The 23452-nt window shown below is 36.1% G+C and overlaps 1 protein-coding gene across 2 annotated transcripts; it reads left to right on the top strand.

Annotated features, from left to right (window-relative positions):
- The first annotated feature begins 3092 nt into the window (after nucleotides 1–3092).
- LOC108999225 lies at nucleotides 3093–22350 on the top strand. Of its 2 annotated transcripts, none has more exons than XM_018976066.2 (13): nucleotides 3093–4791; nucleotides 4876–5026; nucleotides 6082–6194; nucleotides 6335–6436; nucleotides 9204–9273; nucleotides 9869–9924; nucleotides 11437–11487; nucleotides 12072–12176; nucleotides 12553–12597; nucleotides 15037–15142; nucleotides 16882–17090; nucleotides 20827–20913; nucleotides 21751–22350. In XM_018976066.2, exons 1-13 carry the CDS (start codon nucleotides 3328–3330, stop codon nucleotides 21922–21924), a joined length of 2733 nt encoding a protein of 910 aa, XP_018831611.2. In that variant the 5' UTR covers nucleotides 3093–3327; the 3' UTR covers nucleotides 21925–22350. The 2 variants fall into 2 exon arrangements, with proteins under 2 accessions (XP_018831611.2, XP_018831613.2); XM_018976068.2 differs by having other exon boundaries at nucleotides 3094–4791; nucleotides 16888–17090.
- The last annotated feature ends 1102 nt before the right edge of the window (nucleotides 22351–23452 follow it).

The following is a 23452-nucleotide window of genomic DNA, read 5'->3' as shown; positions in this document are numbered from 1 at the left end:
CCACTTACCATAAAAATATCATGCCACGAAGACATCACGCTATAAGGGACTTCAAACATGTCACAAAGACATTCATATCATGGGCTCAAAGATTAAATAGCATGCTCATATTTAACTTTCAAATTTAATAAGCCACATAGCATTATTCAAACATTCTAACCATTAAAAACTTTGAACAAATCCCACAAGCAGAGTGAAAATAACATAAGAGTGTGCACAAATTTAAAGTTTACACAAGTTTGAAATATAATACCCAAGTGCACAACTCCAAAAAAAAAAAACCATAAGTTCTTTTATTAAAAATACATTAAAGAGCTACTTACCTCAATTTCTAGTCAAAATAGTTACATGATATTCTTTTGCTAGCCGTCACTCGGAACCTATTTCAAGACCATTATAATTTGTCAACTTCTATACTAAAAATGATCTCACTTAACTCTGAGATTTCACACAATCCTTAATAACATGAGTTTAGACTTGATCTAAAAGATTATTCTCCAAAATTGTTAAACTCTAAATTTCTAAATTTCAAACATGTTTCTGGACAGCATGCATACCGGTCTCTATTTCCTTATTAATTTATCGTAAATAATGTCTAGACTCAACCATATAACAGTGACTAGAGGTGTGCAAAATTCTGAAACCTCCAATTCCGATTGGTCTTCGCTCTGCCTTCGCCTTCGACGTAGTCGGAGTTTTTTTAGTCGGAGCGGAGTTCGGAGGTGCTCTAATAATTTATACGGAGTCAAAGTCGGAGTTTGACATCATTTTACATCTGGTTTTTCTTTTTTTTTTCTAAAATAACTAAATGACGTCGTTCCAATAGTTACAAAGCATGCTCATTTTACATGTCTTTGCCTCAACACAATTTTATTCATCCAGTTTTTCATATATCATGCCTTAAGAAGAAATTGAGTCAACATCACTATCCACTTTCGTCTTTACCTCCAATAGATTTGCAAGGAGAATTGGCACCTGAACTAGAGGTTATCCTTCAGCGCAGAAGCAGACAAATGAATAATAGAGCAGTTGTTGATGTCTTAATTCAATGGAAGGGGGCTAGCATTAATGATGCAACTTGGGAGCCCTATTGGGAGCTGCGTAACAGATTTCCTCACCTTGTGAGCAATGTGTTTTGATGGGGGAGAGTATGTAAGGGGTTATTGTAGGACACGAGATTTGGGATCGAGTGAGTTGAAGCAATGGGGTTTGTTGTTCTAGAAGCAGTGTTCTGAGAGGAATAGCATTTGAGCTCAATATGTCGTCGTTTTACTTTAAATGACAATTAGGATGAAGATAACAGATTGGGATGCTGTCGTTTAAGTAGGACTCAATTTAAATATGACGCTATCTTTTTGTTATGTCGTTTAATTCATGTAGGTTCTTTGCTATGTCGTTTAATTCATGAACAATTAGAATTTCTGTAAGATTCTTGTAGTTACACTGATTCGTCTATAAAAGGAGTCGGGGGTTGGAAAGGAGGCCAACTCAGGTATTCAAATCATAATTGATTTCTCTCTCTCTCTCTCTCTCTCTCTCTCTCTCTCTCTCTCTCTCTCTCTCTCTCTCTCTCTCTCTCTCTCTCTCTCTCTCTAGTTCTTGGAGAATTATGGAGGGTGATGTCCTTGAATTACACCAATTCTTGTAAAAGATAAAGAGGTCCATTACGGGCTGTTGGATTGAGTTTGGGATTTTTCTGGAGTTGTGTTGTGGAGCTTTGTGGTTCTTGGGTTTCTATTTTCCTGGAGTATTGGTGGCTCACGCATGATGAAGACAGGCAAGAAGAGTAATTTTCTATGCACAAAATAAGATTTGGCCAGCAATTTGGGCTCAGATTTAGCTAGTGAAAATAAGTTTGGTTAAAACTACTGTATATATATTGAGTTTGTTGTAGTTAGATTTTATGCAACTGGCTAAAATTTAGCTAGGTTGTTGATTTTACTACTAGTGCTCTTAGATAAGGCTATAATCGAGCCTAGCTGAGCCAGTCTTTGACTTGTTGAGCTCAGCTCGATTCAAAATATTCAAGGTCGAGCTTGAAATTTTTATTTATTTTTTGTTTGAACTCGACTCGATAAGCTAAACTCTCAACTCAAGCTCGAGTTTGTTCCACAAATGAGTTCGAGCTCGAATTTTTTATTTATTTTTTGAATAAGATTTAATTATTAATAAATTAGATAAATAAAAAATAAAAAATCTAATATTAAATTTGTACGACTAACAAGTAGAAATTCTATTGAATTATAAGATTTGAAAATTTTATAAATAATTAATATTTAACTAGTTGATATTTATCTATAATAACAATACATTATATACTTACAAATATTATTAATACATACACATAATATGATAGTATATATCTATTTCATATGTGGTTCCCACGTACTAGTATATGAAATTATTAAACCTTATCAACTATTTATTGTATAAATTATAAAATATAGCTATGAAGTATATTCAATATATAGACATAAATAATTAGGTTACATATTATATATTTAATTATAAAAGTGTTATGCTTATATTATTAGCTAATATATATATATGTATATATATAGAAAAATGTTATTTATCATCCCCACACACCACACTTTATTTTTTATTTTTTTATTTTTTATTTTATGGATTATGAGTAAAAGAATTCAATTAGTTTAAGAAGAATAAATCTAAAACAAAATTTAAATAAATAAAAATAAATGTGATTTATAGTGTGTGGAGATGATGAATAGTAAAACTCATATATATATGTGTATATATATATTTATCAATATATGAATGAGTTTTAATTAAATCAAGCTAATGAGTTAACTCGAATATAAATGAACGGATCTTAATGAGATTGATCCGAATTAAATAGAATTTTATTGAATATGAGTTAACTCGAATATAAACGAGCGGATCTTAATGAGATTGATCCGAGTTAAATAGAATTTTATTGAATATGTGTTATTTATTAATTAAATATATATTTACTTTTACGAACGAATTTTTTTTTTTAAAAGTTAAATTCGATTCAAATTTAATCAGACAAATACCGAGTAACCTATCCAATAAACTCATACTCTTAAATGTTGAGATGAATAAAATGATGCTTCAATCCAAACGGTGCCTGAGACGGATGTACCATATAATTTCCCGCCGTAACACGAACCTGGCAGAAACAGCTGTAAATTGTGCCGTCACTGAATTGAGTTTTTTTCTTCGAATTCCTCATGGCTCATTCGAAACCCTAGCAACCTCGAAACCCTGAACTGCAGTCTCGAATCTCTTCGAGAATACTTAGCTTCTTTTGGACCCCGTGGATCGTTCAGATCAAGCTCCGGAATGGATCATCATCAACCACACTGGCGTCCCATGCCCATCCCGGGTAACATCTGCCCCATCTGCTCAATTTCTCACTTTCCCTTTTGCCCTCCGCACCCTTCCTTCTATCAAAACCCTAGGTTCCCATTCGATCCATACAGTGGGCCCACGGGTCCACCCCGGCCGTTCACTGACGGGTTCGGAGATCTGAGGCCGTGGCACAGAAACGCTAGCTTGGATAGAGGAGAACCTTACGGGCAATTCCAATCGCAGTCTTATGGTAATTGGTTTACGAACGAGGGAGATAGGAACTCTAAGAGGCCTAGGGTTGATGATATTCATAATCACGAGAATCCTGGAATGTTTTCGTCGGAGGATGAGCGGAGATTGAAGCTTATTCGTGATCACGGTGCTGTGTCGAGTGCACTGCTGCCTGAAGGCAGTGCGGGCTCGATTCCGGGAGTGAATCATGAAACGAATGCATATGCTCAGGAAAGTTCACCCTTTGATGGGAATTATGGTAGACCTGGTGGTGGGGAGTACGGGAAATTTGATGGCTTTCGGGACATTAAGGGTGAAGTCGGACCACTGAGTGTGAGGAATATGGAGATGAGCAACAAAGATCCAAGGTTTGGTTCGGATGATGGAAGAGAGCAACAACATATGCAGAGTAATGGCAATGGGTTTCAGAATATAGAATTCCCTCATTCTAGACATGGTCAGGTTGACAGTTCTCTGCATCCTTTTCAGACACATGGGATTAAAAATGTGGATCAACCACACCTGCCGTATCCAGTTTCTGAAGTTCCGCATGATAAATATCGTAACCCCCACAATCATCAACAATGGCAAAGTCGAGATTCCATGCCAGCAAAAGAACCACAGCATTCTCATATGAATAATTGGCAAGGGACAAGGATGCTGTACCCTGAAGAAAGAAGTAGCGTTCCAATGGACTATCGTGATCCTAACAATCAACTGCAACAACCCTATGGAATGCAGTATCCTGTTGATAGGAGACATGATTTCCATTCACCTAGTCTGCCAAGTGATGTGAGACGACCACTCGAAGTTGGTTTTCCATCTCAAGATGGCAAGCAGGGTTCACTTCATCATCAGACTCTACCTGGATTCACCCAACGCGGTGATCCAAATGCGAATGAGCATGGAGGATATTTTCTATCCGCTTCTGGTGGCAGTGAGAATGTGGGTAAAATGGAGGCTTCTCCGTTTTTTAGTAGGCAGCCTCCTATTCCTGCTTCGATACCACCACCTCCGGCTGTCGACCCAGTGTTGCACATTTCTTCAGTGATGAAAGCCTACTCCTCACCGCCTAAAACATCCTCTTCTTTGTTTCCCATTCCTGTTGGTTCGTCGGCTGTGATGCCTTCATCATATCCACCAATTCCTGAGGCCCACTCCATGACCCTTCCCTATTTTTATAATGAACCACTTATGCATGCTTCCGCTGGCTTTCTTTCCGAGGTATGCTAGTCTTGTTAAATGATTTTGTATCTTTTGACTCATCTATTGCACTCTTAAGGAAGCTCAAGCAATCCTCTATTGTAGTCCAAGCAGGCTGTCGGGGATGGAAAACCTTTTTCTCTAAAGCAATTATCTTCGGATAAGCCAAAAGTTATTGATGCTTCCCACTTATTTAAGCCGCCGCATCGTGCTTCTCGCCCTGATCATATTGTGTTAATCCTTCGAGGGCTTCCAGGTAGCTTATTGTGACTCTGCACTTCTGGTCATCCTGTAGTCTCTTTAATAGATATCATGGAATTATGTGCCTATGCTTCTGTAAAGTTTAGACTTATTGGTTTATATGTATTAAGCACAAATGGGCACAAGCCGTGTACTCAGGTAGTATACTAAAGATAGCACCCATGGTCAAGGGATACACAAGTAAAGCACATATCCATGAAAGATACATAAGTAGGAAAGCTAAGATTGTAATGGGTGCTGTCCAAAAATAGAGTCATTTGAACATATCGAGTTCCATAACTAACCCTGTGCTTTCCCAACCATCAAAGCTTAATGGAATCATTCACCACACTTTTGAGCGGTAAGGATTACTTTTCAGTCCTTTCCCTCACGGCCAATACTCCCTGCTCTTTTCTGACATGCTACATCAATTCAACACTTTAACACACTTCTTTCTTAGGTTGTCCAAGGTTAAGTTTTCCCTAGGTCTGTTGTCCATACAAAAATGCTACCCTTTGTGTATTATAATCTCAACATGCTGGGTACATCTGCTCTAGATAAGATTGCCAACTTAGTTTCTTGCAAACGAATAATATCTACCTTTCATTCTCTTAATAAATTCCTTATCCTCATCCTTCCATTCCTACCATTCAGTCCTCTGACATTCCATGACAATATATTTTTTTTTTTGATAGGTCATTCCATGACAATATCTTACACTTCAGTAACTGCAACTTGAACCCTCACTTTACTCCTACCTTATCTCCCTTGCTTGACCCATTCTAGATTCATAGTTTGCTGACTAAAGTGACCTCTTCAATTCTCAGTTCCTTCATCGTGATGAATTAGCAACAGCCCAGAAGTCTATAATCTAATTACTATATTTTTTTGATAGGTAAATCTAGAGAATACTTGTATTAGAGATGTAAGACATCCCAGGAGTATTAATATTATTCAATTGATTTAATTCTTCTTGTCTTTTTTTTGGAAAGCTTTTTCCATCACCACTTCATTAAAAATATAAGTGTATGACCATTTTATGGGAACTTATTGCATCTACTATACAATCAGGTAGTGGGAAGAGCTACTTAGCAAAGATGTTGCGTGACCTTGAGGTTGAAAATGGTGGTCACGCTCCACGTATTCATTCTATGGACGATTATTTTATGACCGAGGTTGAAAAGGTTTGTTGTTGCCTTCAATATTTTTTTTATGATCTACATTGAATCCTTATTGATTATCATAAATCTTCTCTTCCTGTGTCTTGATTTATAAGGTATAACTGATATAAAGTGTATAAATAACATTGTCTAATGCCTTGCAGGTTGAGGAAGGTGACGTTTCGAAATCTTCGATTTTGGCCAGAGGCAAGAAACCAATAACGAAGAAGGTGATGGAGTATTGTTACGAACCTGAAATGGAGGAGGTAATGCAAATTTTTCATCTGGAACTAGAAAATATATTTAAAAAACTACAACTTATCATATGATGGTGTATTAGAGGCAATGCAGTTGTTTTTTTTTTCCTTTTCATTGGAAGTTTTATTTTTCTTGCATTTTTTTGGTAGATTTTGGTGCAATAGAATATATTTAGTCCTCAAATTGTGTCTTGAGACTGCATTGGGTTATCTTGTTCTAAATGATTTTCCGTTCGATTGTTTTTATCTAATTAATATGTACTTGTTTTTTTTTCACTGATGATTTTGTGTTGTAGATTTTTTTTTTTTTTGGTAAACAAGAATTTTATCGATAAAAATATAGGCATAGCCCATGTACATGGGACATATACAAGAGCGACTCCTAGGCATGATCAGCACTCAGCAGTTATTACAAGGAGACTGTTGATGATCTTCAAAGCTTCTAGCATTCATTTCCTTCCAAAGACACCACCATAACCAAATGGGAACCATCTTCCTATTGCTGCAATTTTGAATGCCTTGTAGACCTCTCCAATTTTTTAGGAGATCAACCACTCTTCTTGGCATCACCCGACCTATTCTCACCATAGTGAAGAAATCATTCCATAGGGTTGTGGCTACCTGGTAGTGAAGTAGTGGATGGTCAATGGTCTCCCCCACTCTTTTTGCACATGTAGCACCAATCCATTATAGTCTATTTGGGAGTTTTTGGCTAACATTCTGGGGGGCAACTAGAATGTTAGCCTTTGATATTCATTGATATCAATGTAAAGTCATTTATATTCATTGAAGAGCAATAAGGAGATAGACACTATCAATTCATGCGATCCTTTCTCGCATGAAAATCTAGGTAAGAGTTCCCATTTCAGTGTAAATCAAACTTTTGGCTCAAAGCTTTGATTACCGTGACCAAGACTATGGGGGATAATGGGTCACTTTGACCACTGTGGGAACTTTTGAAGAAGCTGGATGGTTTTCTGTGAATCGAAAGAGGGAAACACAGAGTAGAGATACAATATTGTAATGCCCCAATGAAAGACCCAAATCATATGACCTATACTTTAAAAGAACTAGTCAATGATACAATTGGAGCCCATTGGAATATTATAAAGAGCAATAACTTATCATTCCCAAACAATGTGAGATCTCATATACCATCTATCCTTGTTCTTATCGTATGGGGTATCACAATCTACCCCCCATAAATTTTCCGATTTCCTCGTTGGGCCAGTCCATTGCAGGTGGCTCAACTCAAGTTCTACATTTCTGGTTGAGATAGGCTCCGATACAATTTGTAACGTTCCAATGGAAGGCCCAAACCACATGGTCTATACTCCAAAAGGACTAGTCAATAATACAATTGGAGTCCTATTGAAATATTATAAAGAGCAAGAACTTCTCATTTTCAAGCAATGTTGGATCTTATACATCACTTATCCTTATCTTTATCATATGAGGTATCACAAATATGAAATATGCTCATAAATACACGATGCCACTTTGTCCGGAAACCACATCTCCACAACAGTTACATTAGAAAGCCCAATTGACATGCTCGTAGGCCTTCCCTAAATCCAATTTGCATAACATTGATACACCCGAATGGATTACTGTCGAGATATTCATGAGCAATCAAGACCCGGTCTAAAATCCATCTCTGCCTGATAAATGCTTTTTGGGCCCTCGATATCACCTTTTCTAATGCTAATTTCTTCACGTTTGCTCACAAGTAAGAGATTGTCTCATAGATGCCTCCCACAAGACTAACAGGGCGAAAGTCCTTTATCTCCAAAGCCTTTGTTTCTAGAATTTATTAATTGACTATCATTTTGCATGCTTGTTTTTTCATCGTGTAGATTTTTGTGCTTGAAGCCTTTTATTGTTTTTGGTAAAACTATTGGTCTTATTTATTGGCAAAGCAAGTTACTTATAAAAAAATCTATTGGCAAAGCATGCTCTGTGAGGTTTGATTTTAACTATTAACTTTATCATGGCTTCTTCCAATTCCTTGTTTTGCATATCATGAGAGCTGGTTTTACTTGTACCTGTCTAGAAATGTTTCCTCTCTTCTCAATTGTCCCCTTGTGTAGGATAAAAACATTTTTCATGAATTCCATTCATGATGTGTTGACCTGAAGTGAGAATAGGTGTTAGTGTCACATAAGCTTGTTGCCAAACAACCGTTTGTTATAATTTGGTGTTTGTAAATGTTGATATTGATTGTAACTGATAGATTATATGCTAAATGCTTCCAAAAATATAAGTTATGTGCTAAATTTCTTGTTGTTGAAGTAGAGATGTGTCGAATCATGTGTTGGTGGGTACAAGCGTGTGATGTGGAGTACATGAAGCATGTGGTTTCCTCATGTCATACAGATCTTTGTTCATGTTATTAGATTTGTGTATTTTTTTTTATTTTCATTAATGACAATCTATATGTCTTGAAACAAAATGCAATTAAAATATGGATTCTGCTTTCACAGGCTTGTAGTAGTGAACTGGTACATGGCAGTGGCTTTTGTTTTATTTTGTTGCCATAATTGGGTTTTGTTAGTTACCTATTGTATTGCTATCCTTAGACGGTTGAGATTTTGACTTTGATGTTAACCCATTTGATCACTGATATCTACTGGGCACTTGCTTTTACATCATTTGTTGTGTATTTGCACGTGCATTCTTGTGCTTGTGCACATGCATCTTTGTATTCTTGTGCTTGTGCACATGCATCTTTGTATTAATTGTTTTCAGTAATTTGTGCTTTAAATTTCTATAACAGTCTTATCGGTCAAGCATGTTGAAAGCATTTAAGAAGACTGTTGAGGAGGGAGTTTTCACCTTCATCATTGGTATGCATTTTCTGTTCTAAAATATTCAGATTAATTGAAAACTTAGAACTCCTTTACTTTTGCTTGAAGCATTTATCAATTTCTTTCTGTATATTCTGGCTCTTTTTTACTTGATTTATCGAGAATTTTGAAGATGGAATCTCTTACATTTTCTTTCTTTAATTCCTGTGCACAGTTTTGTGACATGTTGTCCTTTGGTTTAATTATGTTGAGGTAGTGCCTACTAGTCATGTACAGTTACATGCCTCTGATGCTACTCGTAGCATCAATTCATAAGCTTATATTGACTTCAAAAGACAAATGCATATAAGATGCCTGAAGTATTGTTTAGTTCAAGAAACTTCTGAAGTCATTTATTTTCTTAAAAAGAATTTCCAAACCTTAGGCGTAAATAGAAGATAATGGAATTAAAGGTAATAAAGGTTCTTCTAGTTAGGCTGGCTTGTTACAGCATTCAATAAGTCCAATGATCTAGTTTGATTATAGATTAAGTGGTGATGCAGTGCCCATGCACTGCCTTCATTTTCACTAACAACAGATGCAGTTTTCTTCGGCTATTGACCCTTTTGTTGGTGGTATGTTTGCCTCGTCTTAGTGGATGACCGCAATCTGCGGGTAGCTGATTTTGCTCAGTTTTGGGCAATTGCAAAGGTATACCCTCAATTCTCTCTCCCTAAGAACCTCTGCCATGTGTTCTGAAATGACGACTAAATTTCTAATACACCCATCACAGTGTTGATGGTAACATAATGTTTACCTGATATGATCTCTAACTTTTAGATATGTACTTTCTCAGTTCAAGATAATATTGAATGATTGTAAACAAGAAGCCTGAAGTGCGTAGTTCCTGATTTTGGCTGCTACTTTGTTTTAAAAGAGCTTTATAAAAGTGTTATGTATTGAGTTACGCGGAGTTATGCTTGTGTTAAAATAATTTTTTTACAAGTATTTTTGTTAAATTAAAGTGTATAGAATTTATCAGCCCAGTTTCCTATAAATTGTCTTCGTTGATTTATTTTCTTTTTTCTTTTTTATAATCAGTGCAATTTTATTGACCACCCTAGTACACAAGAAGCATACAAATGGACACACCCAGCTGGCAAATTGATTTATTTTTAAAATGTTTTTCATGCTAAATGAAATGATACTTTGGTTCTTTGGTATTGTGGACTTTTTGATATGAAAAATTATAGACAACAAATGGGTAAAAGCAAAATTGGTAAAAGAGACCTTGAATTGTATTATTGCCGAGTGCTGGTTGTCAGGAAATTTGTAATCCAATTGTTGTTGCTTTCCTGTGTGTGAATTTGTTTTTGGGCCAAAGTATGCTTTGCTGTGCTTTGGATCCCCCCACCCCCTGCCCTGAAAAAAAAAAGATGGTCTGAGTAGTTCACTCCTATCATTATTCCCAAAATGTCAAATAGTGCAGAGTTTGATAATTTTAATTATGGCAACTCCACTGCAAAGTTTCAAATTTGCTTTTTGGTGCTTTGCCCCAATGTATCATAAAATTTGGCTCAATTATCATACAAAACGATGCATCTTGGACATATTTTACTGCTATTCAGTGACAGCACCTACCTTGAATTCTGCTTTCCTAACCTGTTGTGTCTTCGCTGGTGTATCTTATGATGCTGGTTGCATGTTTGCTTTTAATCGTAACTTGTAAGATAGTGGGTGGGAATGAATGCTCAAGGCAACCCTTAGGGGTTGGCTCAAGTAGTAAGAGCTTGGTCTTTGTGGTATGCACCCTCCGAGTCTAAGGTTTGAACCGTTGGGTACAAACAATTTCTAGGGCCTTCGGACTGGGGAATGTTCCCTTGAATTATCTGAGGTGCATTTGAGGGAAACTCATTGGTGAGGGCTTGTGCACCCCCCAGGATTAGTTGGGACTTAGTTCTGGCCACCCGGTGCCAAATAAGAAAAAAACAGCAAAATGAATACTCAAGGCACCTTTTGTCTGTATCTTTCTTATTCTATGGAAGCTGATTCATCCAGGCACCAAATACGAGGATATTTCATTTGCTGTTTCAATCTGAAAGCCAATGTTATTTCTACTACTATTTTAAGTTCCTCCATTGTGTTTTCTTATGGCATTGTGGCTACTTATAGTTTCATTATTTATTATTGATTTCACTCATTGTCCTTTTTTTCTCTTGTCAGAGTTCGGGTTATGAAGTTTACATATTGGAAGCTACATATAAGGACCCTGTGGTAAATGTTACCTGTTGTGATTACTGCTGCACATCACCATTTTAATTCACTCAATGTTCAACGTTCAGTGCTATTATCCCAATGCAATAATTCACTTATCATTCAAGTTTCCTGGTGTATAAACCTTATACTTTTGGCGGGTGGGATACTACATGTAAAGTTGTTTATGGAAAAATTACACTTTGCAACTATCTAAAATATGACCAATTTTGCACTTATAAAGATATATATATATATATATATATATCTCACCTATTTTGCAATGTGCACCTCAAAATACCAACTTGACATCTTGCTCCTTGAAGGTACCAAAAAGTTCGAGGATAAATATGTAGGTTGGTAGTCTGTGGTCATTTTAAATCGGGGCTCAAAGTGTAATCAACCCTTTGTTTATTAATTTTATGAGACCTGCACAACAAGGATACATACTTTTTGTAGTTTGATTTTTTTTTCGCCGTGCTTTTTTGTCATAATGAATAGTATTTGATAATACTATCTCTGAAAAAGCAGACAGTGCTTATATAATTAGAAAAAACAATTATTCGTAAAATGAGGTATAAAATTGATATTTTTTTGTATTTTAGGGCTGTGCAGCTAGGAATGTGCATGGTTTTACCAAAGATGACATTAAAAAGATGGCCAGGCAGTGGGAAGAAGCTCCATCTTTGTACTTGCAGCTAGATGTGAAGGTGCGATGTTTTGATGGTCTCAGTTTTGTATTGAGCTTGTATGTTACAGGACATTCAAGGCAAAGAAGAGGTCATAGGTGGAAATATTTTAACGGGCGTTTTGCTGTCATTTAATATTTTAGTAATTTCCTACTTATAAAAAAGAAATATTCTAGTCATTTATGTTGTGTATTTGTGTACTTCAGCTATGTCTGTTCTTTTTCAAATAAAATCTTCTATTACTTGTCAAAAAGTATTTGAGTCATCTAAAAAATGCGGAAATGCCGTACCATGTTAGATAATGCAAAATGGTGAACTTTTCTTTTCTCTTCAAAGAAAAAATTTATAGTTGCTTACATGATTGGATTTTAATGCTGTATTTTTGCTGGCCTGACAGTCATTATTCCATGGGGATGACCTTAAAGACAGTGGTATTCAAGAGGTAGTTGAATATTATTTATATGCTTTTAATGTTCATTTTTTATTTCTAAATTAATATCTTGATTGGAGATTGAAATTTACCATACTGTATCCTTTGTTTGATATGCTTCAGTGCCTATCAATTCTAGTTATGTAGATGAAAAAGTAAATACGTATCTCACTATGAGTGTCAGTTCTAATATTTGTTACAGTCAGTTGTTTTATTTTTCAAGTGAGACATTGTATCGAACATGATTAGCTAGGTTCCTTTCTCTCTCTCTCACACACACACGCGCGCGCGCACGCACACACACAAGCACTCACTCAGTTAATTAATCAACATATTAATCACATAATGCTGCAGGCTGGTGGATACATAGTAGAATTAAATTATATCATTGCTATAGCAGAGATAAGTCTGGCACCTTTCTATTTTTGGGGTGTAAAGGATCAAGTCTCGAGGCCCTCAAGCTATGTAACATGAACTTTAAATTTGCAGAGCCTTAGGGCTGTCAAATAGTTGGGCTAGGATCCTAGGGTATTGGAATCCGGTCAATTACCTCTCAAAACCTGGCAGTTCAATTGAAAGAGGTGGTTTGATTATGATCATTTTGTGGCTATAATACACAAAGTCCCCTCAAAATACCACCCAATCAGCAATCTCTATAGCCACAAAGAGATCCCACAAAAGTAATTCCACAAATTGACGTAGCTTGATGTGGTACATTGATTGTAAAACTACTTTTATTGTAAAGTAGATGTAACGTATCATATGAAGCTATGTCAGTTTGTGAGTTTACTTTTGTCAGATCTCTTTGTAGTTGTAGCACTTCCCTTTTGGTAATCATCTCTCAAAACTACCAAAAACTGCGATGTACCCCATTTTTCCCTTAAAAAGACAGTAGTGTCCTAGAATTTCTTAAAAGTGACCAAACATCCCTATTAAGTTTAAAAAAATGAAGTGCTTTTGTGGGGATTGGTGTTCTAATGAAGTGAGGGGGGTGTATGGTGTGGGCTTATGGAAATTTATTAGGAGAGGTTGGATGAGTTTTGCCACTCATATTTGTTTTGTAGCTGGTGAGGGCTCTAGAACTATATTTTGGCCTGATGTTTGGTGTGGAGATCACGCTCTCTATAGGGCTTTCCCAGCTCTTTATTGCATTGCTGGTAATTGGGATGCTTTTGTGTCGGATCTGTTGGCATTTTCCCATGGTTCTCACCAGTGGGATGTTCAATTTAATAGCGATATTCATGATTGGGAAATGGATACTGTTTCTTGAATTTTTTAGTCTTATATATTCTATGGGAGGCCTATCGGTACATGGGGATAGGATGTAGTGGAGGCCTAATGGGAGCAAGCGGTTTATAGTGAGATCTTATTACAAGCTGTTGGCATCACATGGTAATCTTCCTTTCCCGTGGAAGAGTATTTGGAGGTCTCGTGTGCCTTTCAAAGTCGCTTTCTTCATATGGACTGCCTCTCTTGGGAATATTTTGACCATGGACAATTTGAGGAAGCGGAGTCTCATTGTTATGGATTGGTGTTATTTGTGCGAGAAGAATGGGGAATCAGTGGATCATTTATTATTGAATTGTGATGTGACAAGAGTGTTGTGGGATGAGCTTTAGAAGAATTGGTGTGGCTTGGGTTATGCCTTTGAGGGTGGTGGACTTAATAGCTTGCTAGAAGGATATTCAAGGCTGTCCCCAAGTGGCTGTAGTTTGGAGGATGATTCTTTGGTGCATTGTGTGGTGTATTTGGATGGAAGGAATGATCGGTGTTTTGAAGATAGGGAGCGCACAATGGAGGAACTTTGGAACTTTTTTGTGCACACCTTATTACTTTGGTTTTCAGCCATTGACCTTAATGGAACTAGTGTTCATGATATTCTGTTTTTAATTTTTGGTTCCTAGAAGGTATTTAGGTGTTCTTTTGTATACTTCTTGTATACATGGGCTTTGTCTACTTCGTTCATATCATTGAAATTCTCATTTTACTTATAAAAAAAGGTTTTAAAAAATGAATTTTGAATTTTTATTTAAAAAAGTATTTAAAAAAAAAAAATTTAGTGTTTAAAAATAATAAATTATTATTTTATGAAAAGAAAATAGTAATATATGTTTTTAAATTATAATTATTTTTTTAATATATATATTTTTAATATATGTAAATTTTATCAAGAGTATTTATATCAATTTTTTTGTGGAGGGGGTCCATTGATTTTTTAGTAGTTTAAGGGGGTGACTGCCAAAGTTGATAGGTTGGTGGCTTGATTGCGAATTGGGTGGCAGTCTGTGTGGCTTTGTGGATTTATCCCTTATTTTTTTATGCAGCCTAGTTTGTGCTTAACCTTCACACGCTTGTGTTTGTGTGTTTATGACATTGTGTTATGAATGTTGAACTTTAGAGCCATTGTTTAAACTACTGATCTAATTTCAATTTACATTTAACATCTTCCAGGTAGACATGGACATGGAAGATGAAGATTTTGATGGAAATTTATCTGAGCTGAAAGAAAGAAAGCCTGAGAATATCATAGCTCCTGTAGGAGAAGATGCACCTGATGGTACACGTCAACTCTTGTTTTTTTATAATTTATATAATTGTGATCTTGTGTCTCTATTTCCACGCTTGCCAGTCTGACTGCCTCTAATTTACTATATTTTTAACAAGTATGATTTTGTCTTCTACATTTCTTTATACATTTCTTTCTTGCTTTACACTTGTAAATACTTACAATAGATGTTTTGTAAGTGTGTGTTTTGTGTGTGAGCTCACGTTGTTTTTTACTGTATTTTTTTAGTGTTTAAGCTTGGCTTATGGCTGGATTGTTTTAATTTCACTCAACCTGTTTTCCCTAGTTTTTTTGTTACTAATTAATAAGACTTGGAAGATCAGTATCTAAAATTGAAAGGAAAGATTAATTATCAAGTCAGACATTGAAAATAAAATTGTCGTATCAGTTAGATCAACATGTGTTTTATTTCTCAACATGCCTCTGTGTGTCTTGATCTGAGAAAATGAATTCCTAAATGTCAGGTTCTTTTCTGTGGCAAATATGTAATTTTTTAGGACTTTGGAATAAAATTTTGACATTATAATGAACTTGCCCATCAGATTTTAAAAAGGTCTCTGTTCAGGTATCTGACGGTGGTGGATGGGGACTGTTTTACCTCTAAAATGACTGAGATTTTTCTAGATAACTTTGGTTGTTTTGAGTGGAAGCAAGTTCTTGCAAAATCTGGTCCTGTGTCTCTTTAGCATGGCTTGAAAATGGTTTGATTTAGAAAAATTCAACTGATTCAAATTGAATCGATTCCAAACTGATTTTCAATGCATTTTTTGAGTTGTTCAAATAATCCGTTCAATTGGTTGATTTTGATTTATTTTAGCTGATTTCAAACCAATTCCAGCACATTCCAGCTGATTTAAAATTATGTTTCTTTCTTGGATTGTGTTTGAGAAATGAGTTCTTTTATTTCTCATACGAAAATATGATTACACTAATGCATATAAACTTTTTCATCTTTGTGTTCAATTAGAAGTGGAAAAATGGAAAGATAAAAGATGGAGTTCTTTGCTTTATTTGGTTGAATAGAAAAAAAATTTGGGAGAAATGAATATTCTGTATTAAATTTCTGATTATGCACAAAATACCACAATATAATAACTTTACAATTAAGAGTATCTACTTTGTAAATGAGAATATTTGAGGCAAAAGAATGTATTTAGGTGTTCTTTTGTATACTTCTTGTGTACATGGGCTTTGCCTACTTCATTCGTATCAATAAAAAATTTCATTGTACTTATCAAAAAAGAAAAAAAGAATGAGGACAATGAGGTCAAATACAAGAATTTATTATTTATTTATTTATTTATATTTTTTGTTGACACTGAAATACCTGTTTTAAACTTTTTGTGAGTCACCTGATTCAACAAATTGAATTAGTCATTCCCCCCAATTGCGAATCCAATTCTGATTTTCGAGCCTTGCTCTTCGGTGCTTCATTATGAAAACATATTGGCTGGGGTTTTTGTTCATGCACAAAAAAGAAAAAATGGGAAAAGAAACAAAACAAAACAGAAAACAAACGCATATTCTATTTTTTAAACAATCATTCTAGTTTTTGTTTCCCGACTAAAACAAGCCTTCTGGATGGGTTTTACATATTTGCGACTGCAAATAATTAGTATTTAATCACTTTATGACAATGATGATTGCTGGATTCTCATTTTCCTATATTCATTTAAGAATTATAGTGACTTTTATTCCAAACTTATATCAATATGCTTGAATGTTTTGAGATTTAGGTCCTTCGAAAGATGGGAATAGATGGGATTCTGAAGGAGACCATTTGTCAGAAGTGAAAGAATTAGGTCAGAGTAAATGGTCAAATGATCCAGATGAGGATGATAGTGAAAGAACTAAGGGTGTGAAGACTAATTTAAGTGCTCTTTCCGGGTTGATTCAAGCATATGGCAAGAAAGTCAAATCTGTCCGTTGGGCTGATCAGGTATTTTATAGTTTATACTACTATTTTGTCCATTTTAAAGGCAATATGGTTGTTCATGGATTTCTCTTCATGACATTCTAAACCATGGATGGATCCTCTTTCATTCGAATGGTGTTTTCCTGGGTTTGGTTTCCATGTACTGTCTACTTCAAGAATATCGATGTTTCGAATTAAGGTAGAATAGGAATTAAAGAAGAGAGACTCATTTCCATTCAATGGTCCTCAATCCATTGATGTATATGTAGAGACACACAAGGGTGAATGAAACCTCCAACATCACTATGATAGCTCACCATTGACTTGATAACTTAGCACCTTCTCTGGAATAGGTGCAGGTGCTAGAAACACTAGTCTCTTTCTTCTCTAACTCTCCTTCCCAAGCTGGAGCACATATATATGCTCAGCTTGGAATAAACTAAACAAACGAGCGAAAAAACAAACTCTAATACTCACCCTCAACTGGGAATGCACAAACCCAAAGATGGGATTTTGTTTTGCTTTTTTGGGTTATAACACAGACAGACTGATACTGGACAAATTAAGTAATAATTTATATTGTTATGGGTTGTTTTGTACCAATAAAAAAAATTGTTAAGGGTTTTTTTGTAATTAAATAAATGAGCATTGCCCTAGGGTTTAATAGGAGTTTGTTTTATTTGGAAATTTATCTATTTAGGAGTTATTTGACTTTAGAAGTTTGTGTTTTTTTAGGAATTAGTCTAATTAAGTGTCAATGTCATCCAATGAAGTTAGATTATTGAATGGAATAAAATTTATAAGTAATTTTCTCTCCTTCCCCCTCTTCTTGCTTCTGTATTTGACTTTTTAAAAGTTTGACTTCTTTTGGTGTGTGATTTTAATGGATCTTCCGTCCATTAAAATCTATTACAAGAGGCGAAGGGAGTATGGTATTGCAGAAAAAAAGTCTAAGCTTGTCCATTGACCACTCGTGATCCTCGAAGCTTCTTTTGTTTTACTCCTTCCAAAGGCACCACCATATGCCAATTGGGACCATCTTCCATGTTGCTGTGATTTGAGCATTTCCATGTAGGCCTTACCAACTTGAAGTCAACTGCCATTCTTGGCATCACCCACATTAGCCCCACTCTAGCAAAGAATTTAAGAGTCATGGCAACCTCAGAGTGAAGTAGTAGGTGATCAACAGTCTCCCCACTCCTTTTGCACATGCAACACCAATACAATATAATAATCCGGAATTTTCTTAAGTTATCTATAGTGAGGATCTTTCCTAAGGAGGCTGTCCACAGAAAGAAAGCTGCTTTTAGGGGTGCCATAGTCTTCCAAATGGGCTTCCATGTAAATGGGTTTGCATTATGCATGACAATAGACTTGTAGAACGAATGGACAGTAAGCTTTCCTTCTTTGAAGGGCGCTAAGGAATCTTTTTTTTTTTGATAAGGGAGGGCGCTAAGGAATCTTATCATCCTCTCCCACCCTTACTCTAGAAGAGTACACGGGGTTGCTAAACTCTGTGAATGTATCGACTTCCCAATCTTGTGCAGCTCTAAGAAAAGTGATATTCCATTAAGGAATAACACTAGATTGGTCTAGAAGATCTGCATCCGATGCTTCCTGCAACCTTGCAATTCCATAAATTTCTGGGAAAGCTTCTTTGAGGGCCCTATTGCCACACCAAAGATGATGCCAGAGTTTAATCTTGGACCCATCACCCACCTCAAACCAAGTGCACTTGGAAAAAATATCCCATCCTCTTATGATATGTTTCCAAAGCCCCACCCTATGTGGTCCACTTGCCTCATTTGAATACCATCCACCAAACTTATAGTCAATTGCAGCTCTCCATAAAGCCCCCCTTTCGATTGGTATCTCCACAACCACTTTCCCAATAGAGCCCTAAAGACCAACAGTTTCTGTATTCCCACCCATCTCCTGAGATTGGTGTGCATACCGTGGACCAATTCACAACGTGGAATTTGAACTTGTTGCCCATCCTTCCCCCTAGGAAGTCCCACTGCAACTTCTCCATGCGGTAAGCCACCTTGGTTGGTAGTGGAAACAGGGACAAGAAATCTGTAGGCAAGTTAGAAAGAGTACTTATGATCAAAGTAACCCTTTTACCTTTTGATAGATACATCATTTTCAAACTAGCCAACCTTCTCTCCATTTTTTCAATGCAAATAGATGTCGCTCATGCTTAGTTGTCAGTCTTGTATATGCTGGTGTACTTGGGCTTTGCCTACCTTTATCATTAGAAGATTCTTTGTTTACTGATAAAAAAAAACTGTGAATACTTTGTCCTGCATCAGACTGTATGAAAACATTTTTTTTGATAAGTAAACAAATTGTATTACTCCAAGAATAGGCCTAGCCCAGTATAGACAGAGACAACCCTGACTAGGAGGTCGCAAGAGAGACCATGAAAACATTCACAAGAAGAGCACTAAACTGGGTACTAACAAGCTGAAATTCCAGTAAAACAAAAACACTAACACAAAGTTTGCTGAAAAATGTAGACTCTGGTTGGATGTTGCAAGAAAACATCATCGCCGTTCAGATCTCACCACAAAACACCAAGCACCAGTCAGGTTGTGCCACAAAACCAACCTATTAAAACCGCCAAAAACAAACAAGATTTTTTTTCCCTACACCCAGAGAGAGGAGTCTAACCAATGTGAAGTCTAAAAGCTTAACAAAAAAGGTTAGAAAAACCAAGACCAAAAAATAGGAACAAAGGGGACTAAGAATCCTTAACCCTTGAATCTTTAGCTGTGCCCTATTGGCTCTTGTCTCCATTGATGCATATATAGAGACACTAGGATGTAAAAAAGACACCTCACAACTGACTATGAGACCTCACTGTGGACTTTTGCACTGTGATTGGGCATGTGGAGGTTCTTTGATAACCATGTGGATCACCAACTAAATGGTCTTCTACTATGAATGACATGCGGGCGAGAGATCTCTACTTGTGTATTGATGTATGAAATCGAAATATGCAGCTTAAAGGTAATTGTGATGAAACTGTGGTGAGAGGTTAACCCAAGGCTCTTTTACAAGTAGTTGTGAATTAACTGCTGTAAAAGGGCTTTGAGTTGGAAACTGCGTGATGTAGTTGACTTGGAGCTGTTTTCATCATCTGGAGGAGTGTTCACTATCTCCTTGAGTGATGCTGGATGACTTCTTAAAATTGCAGCTATACAACCCACCTGCTTGTTTGGGCACACTACTTGCTGCTATATAACCCACCTGCTTCTTTGTGCTATTTGGTATTGTGCCTACGTGAAACTTCTCTGCATTTATCTAGACCATCTACAAATTTAGATATTTTCATGAAAATACTTGTGATGGGCTTGTCATTCACTTTTTGTGTCCTGTGTTCTGGGGTTATACCCTTTTTCGTCAACAATAAAATTATCATCTAACACATAAATAAATATTCTTGTGTGATAGAGAAACGTTTGACATGTAGAACATGTAGCAGTGTTAAGAAATTTTGAGGATCAAACGCAATGCTTAGTTTTTTTATTTTAATTTTTTTTGTTGACATTGGAACATGTTTTCCACTTGATATAGGGTCATTTATCCTTGGAAAGTCATTGGCCCATGATCTAATTGCTTTGTATAATTCTTGCACCTAAATAATCTGACGGCTTGGTGCCTCATGATTACCTTTGCATATTGTGGAACGGCATGTCTATTTTTCTGAGTTCTGCCGTGTTTGTAAAGCTTTTTGTTGCCCGTTTCCTCCCTGCAGGTGGGTAGCACTGGATTTTCAATACATGCAGCAAAGAAGGCAAATTTATTGTCTTTAGTACTTGGACCTGGCACCGGATACAACTTGGTTAGTTATCGAGCTAATATAATACAATAGAATCTGGGCTTTTTGTTGGCCTGTTCATCCGGGCCGGGGTTTTTCCCTGCTCGGTCCGGAACCTGGATAACCGGGTTTTGGTTACGGGTTTCGGCTTGGAACAAACCCTGGCCGGTACCCTGGTAACCAACATCCGGTCCGGGTACTGGGTTTTAAACCTAGAACCTTTTTTTTTTTTTTTTTTTTTTCTTGGTTTGAATGTTTTGATGTTTCTTATTTAATTTATTTATAAATTATACTTTTGAAATAGCCTTCGAAATGTTTTTGGAAGGCAAACGAATGGGGTGTTTGATTATGTGCACCCAGATTGTTTTAATGGAATGGGAGGCTTGATGCCAACCAGAATAAGAAGTCGAATAGAGATGTTTAATTGGTTTTGCTGAAGAGTCCAAAACCAACCCAAATGATTCCTACCATGACACTACAAGAATGCAGCATGATGGTTTATTATTTAGATCATCACTTAGTTGAATTTTTGTAAATAGAAAAAAAAAAAAAAAGGTTAAAGCCCGGATTTCCGGGTTTCAAAAATCCGGGTTCCGGCCCAGTTCATAACCTGGCTAACCCGGGCTCTGGTCCGGGTATATCCGGGTACTCGGTCCGGAACTGGGTGAACAGTGCTATCTTTTTGTGCATTTCCTCTCTGTTGGAATAAGTTTCTCTCTTCTTGCTGGTCACTTGGGAGCAAATCCTTCTCTGTTCTTGTGTTTGTTATCTGAAGTCCACCAAGAAGAATCCTTTCATTTCCTCATGTTCCATGTCATTCTCCACTTAATAATTCACCTTATTTTCTTTTAACACTAGCAGGAGTCCAACCCATTACCTGAAGAGGAAATCCCGGCACCAACTCATAATGCTGGTGAGTCAAAGAGGCAGAGCACATTCCAAGAGAGACTACGTGCTGAACAGGAGTCCTTTAAAGTAGTTTTTGATAGGAGGCGGCAGCGGATTTTTGGGCTTGATGTGGAGGAGGAATATTAAATTTAGGGATGCTTCCCATTAAGCATATTGGATCCAAATTTTTATTTTTATTTTATCGAGGGGCTTGATCCTCGTATTGCAGATGATGAAAAAGCGTAGTGTGCCTCCCCCTCTACAGGATGGTGATGGTTCCTGGTAGATGATCAAGTGATATAGTTTTCTTATGGTGCGCCTTAATCTTTGGAATCCTCGGGTTTGTGTTTCAATGCTCGTATCTTTTTGTGATGATAAGATACTTGTGAGAATGAACGGTAAAACGTTCATAAAAAGAGGGTTTTTTTGGTTGTCGGACGGTGGTTGTACTCGGTAGGATTAATGTATAGCATTTGAAACATTGGTACTTTCCTGCGTTTGTACGAACGATATTTGGGACGAAAGTATATATATATATGTACTTGACAAGTGAAAATATCACCATATTGTACATATGTTTATCCATTTCACTTGAAAAGTAGAAGATCTTATTCGCTAAATAAAAGTTGGTATTTGGGTAAATCAAGAGAACTTCCGCTTCAAATCGATTATGGTGTCCGACATTTATTGAGTTCTGACTTCTGGAAACAGCAAAAATTGAAGTCACGTAGCAAGAGTTGTGTTAGGGGCATGTGCGACAGTCAACAGGAAGCAACACACTGCTGGTCTGTTATTGAAGATTGTCGCTAGCCTGTGAAGAGAATGGTTACACTTTTTAGTTTAAGTATTATTAAAACAAAATGATGAGAATTATAATTAGGATGTGTGCATTTTCTTTAAAAAAATAGTGAAGTTAACTATTAAAGAGTAAGATTTTTCATATTAATTTTAGATTTACTCTTTTTTTTTCAAATGAATTACGCGGTTGTACATATTATAAGTTAGTTAGGATTGTACAAATTATTTCTCTCTCCTCTTAAAGCAAAATTGAAGGAATGATTAATACAATGTTTAGATATAACTATATATAAGGGATGGACTCTCCTAACATAGATATAGTTGGTACTAGTAGTACTACTCCATGGAAGAATTACTTTAACTTTGTTTATTCCCTTTTTAGAAACCTTATGATCTACTCATCAATATTTTGTCTTGTGTTTCTATTGACACATAAAATAATTTCATACAAGCACGTACGTAAGTACGTTCATCATGTCATGATTGATATCATATATGATTAAAACTGAGTAATTAAATTCAAGCATATGTTGACGTATAATAAACTATATCGGCTATATCATATCATCGACGTTGCTTTTCATTTCTTTTTTCTTCTCTCTCTTTAATTTAACCTTCAATGTTTTACAGAGAGGAAAAAAAAAATTAAGTCCTTGTTAGAACAAACCCTAATTGTTCTATATGTTCCATGCGTGATTATTCACTTTTTGCGACGATTTTTGAACTTTTTACAGCGATTTTTGAACTTCTTGCAGCGATAGTAGCGCTGCAAATACTAAATTGGTCTTTTGCAGCGATTATTCACTTTTTACAACGAAAAAATTCATCGGCATATTAAACAACTTGTTAAAATAGTATGTTAATTGCTGCAATTGCA

Source organism: Juglans regia, chromosome 2 (genome assembly GCF_001411555.2).
Source record: "Juglans regia cultivar Chandler chromosome 2, Walnut 2.0, whole genome shotgun sequence".
NCBI lineage: Eukaryota > Viridiplantae > Streptophyta > Magnoliopsida > Fagales > Juglandaceae > Juglans > Juglans regia.
This window is presented reverse-complemented; position numbering and strand designations above follow the sequence as displayed.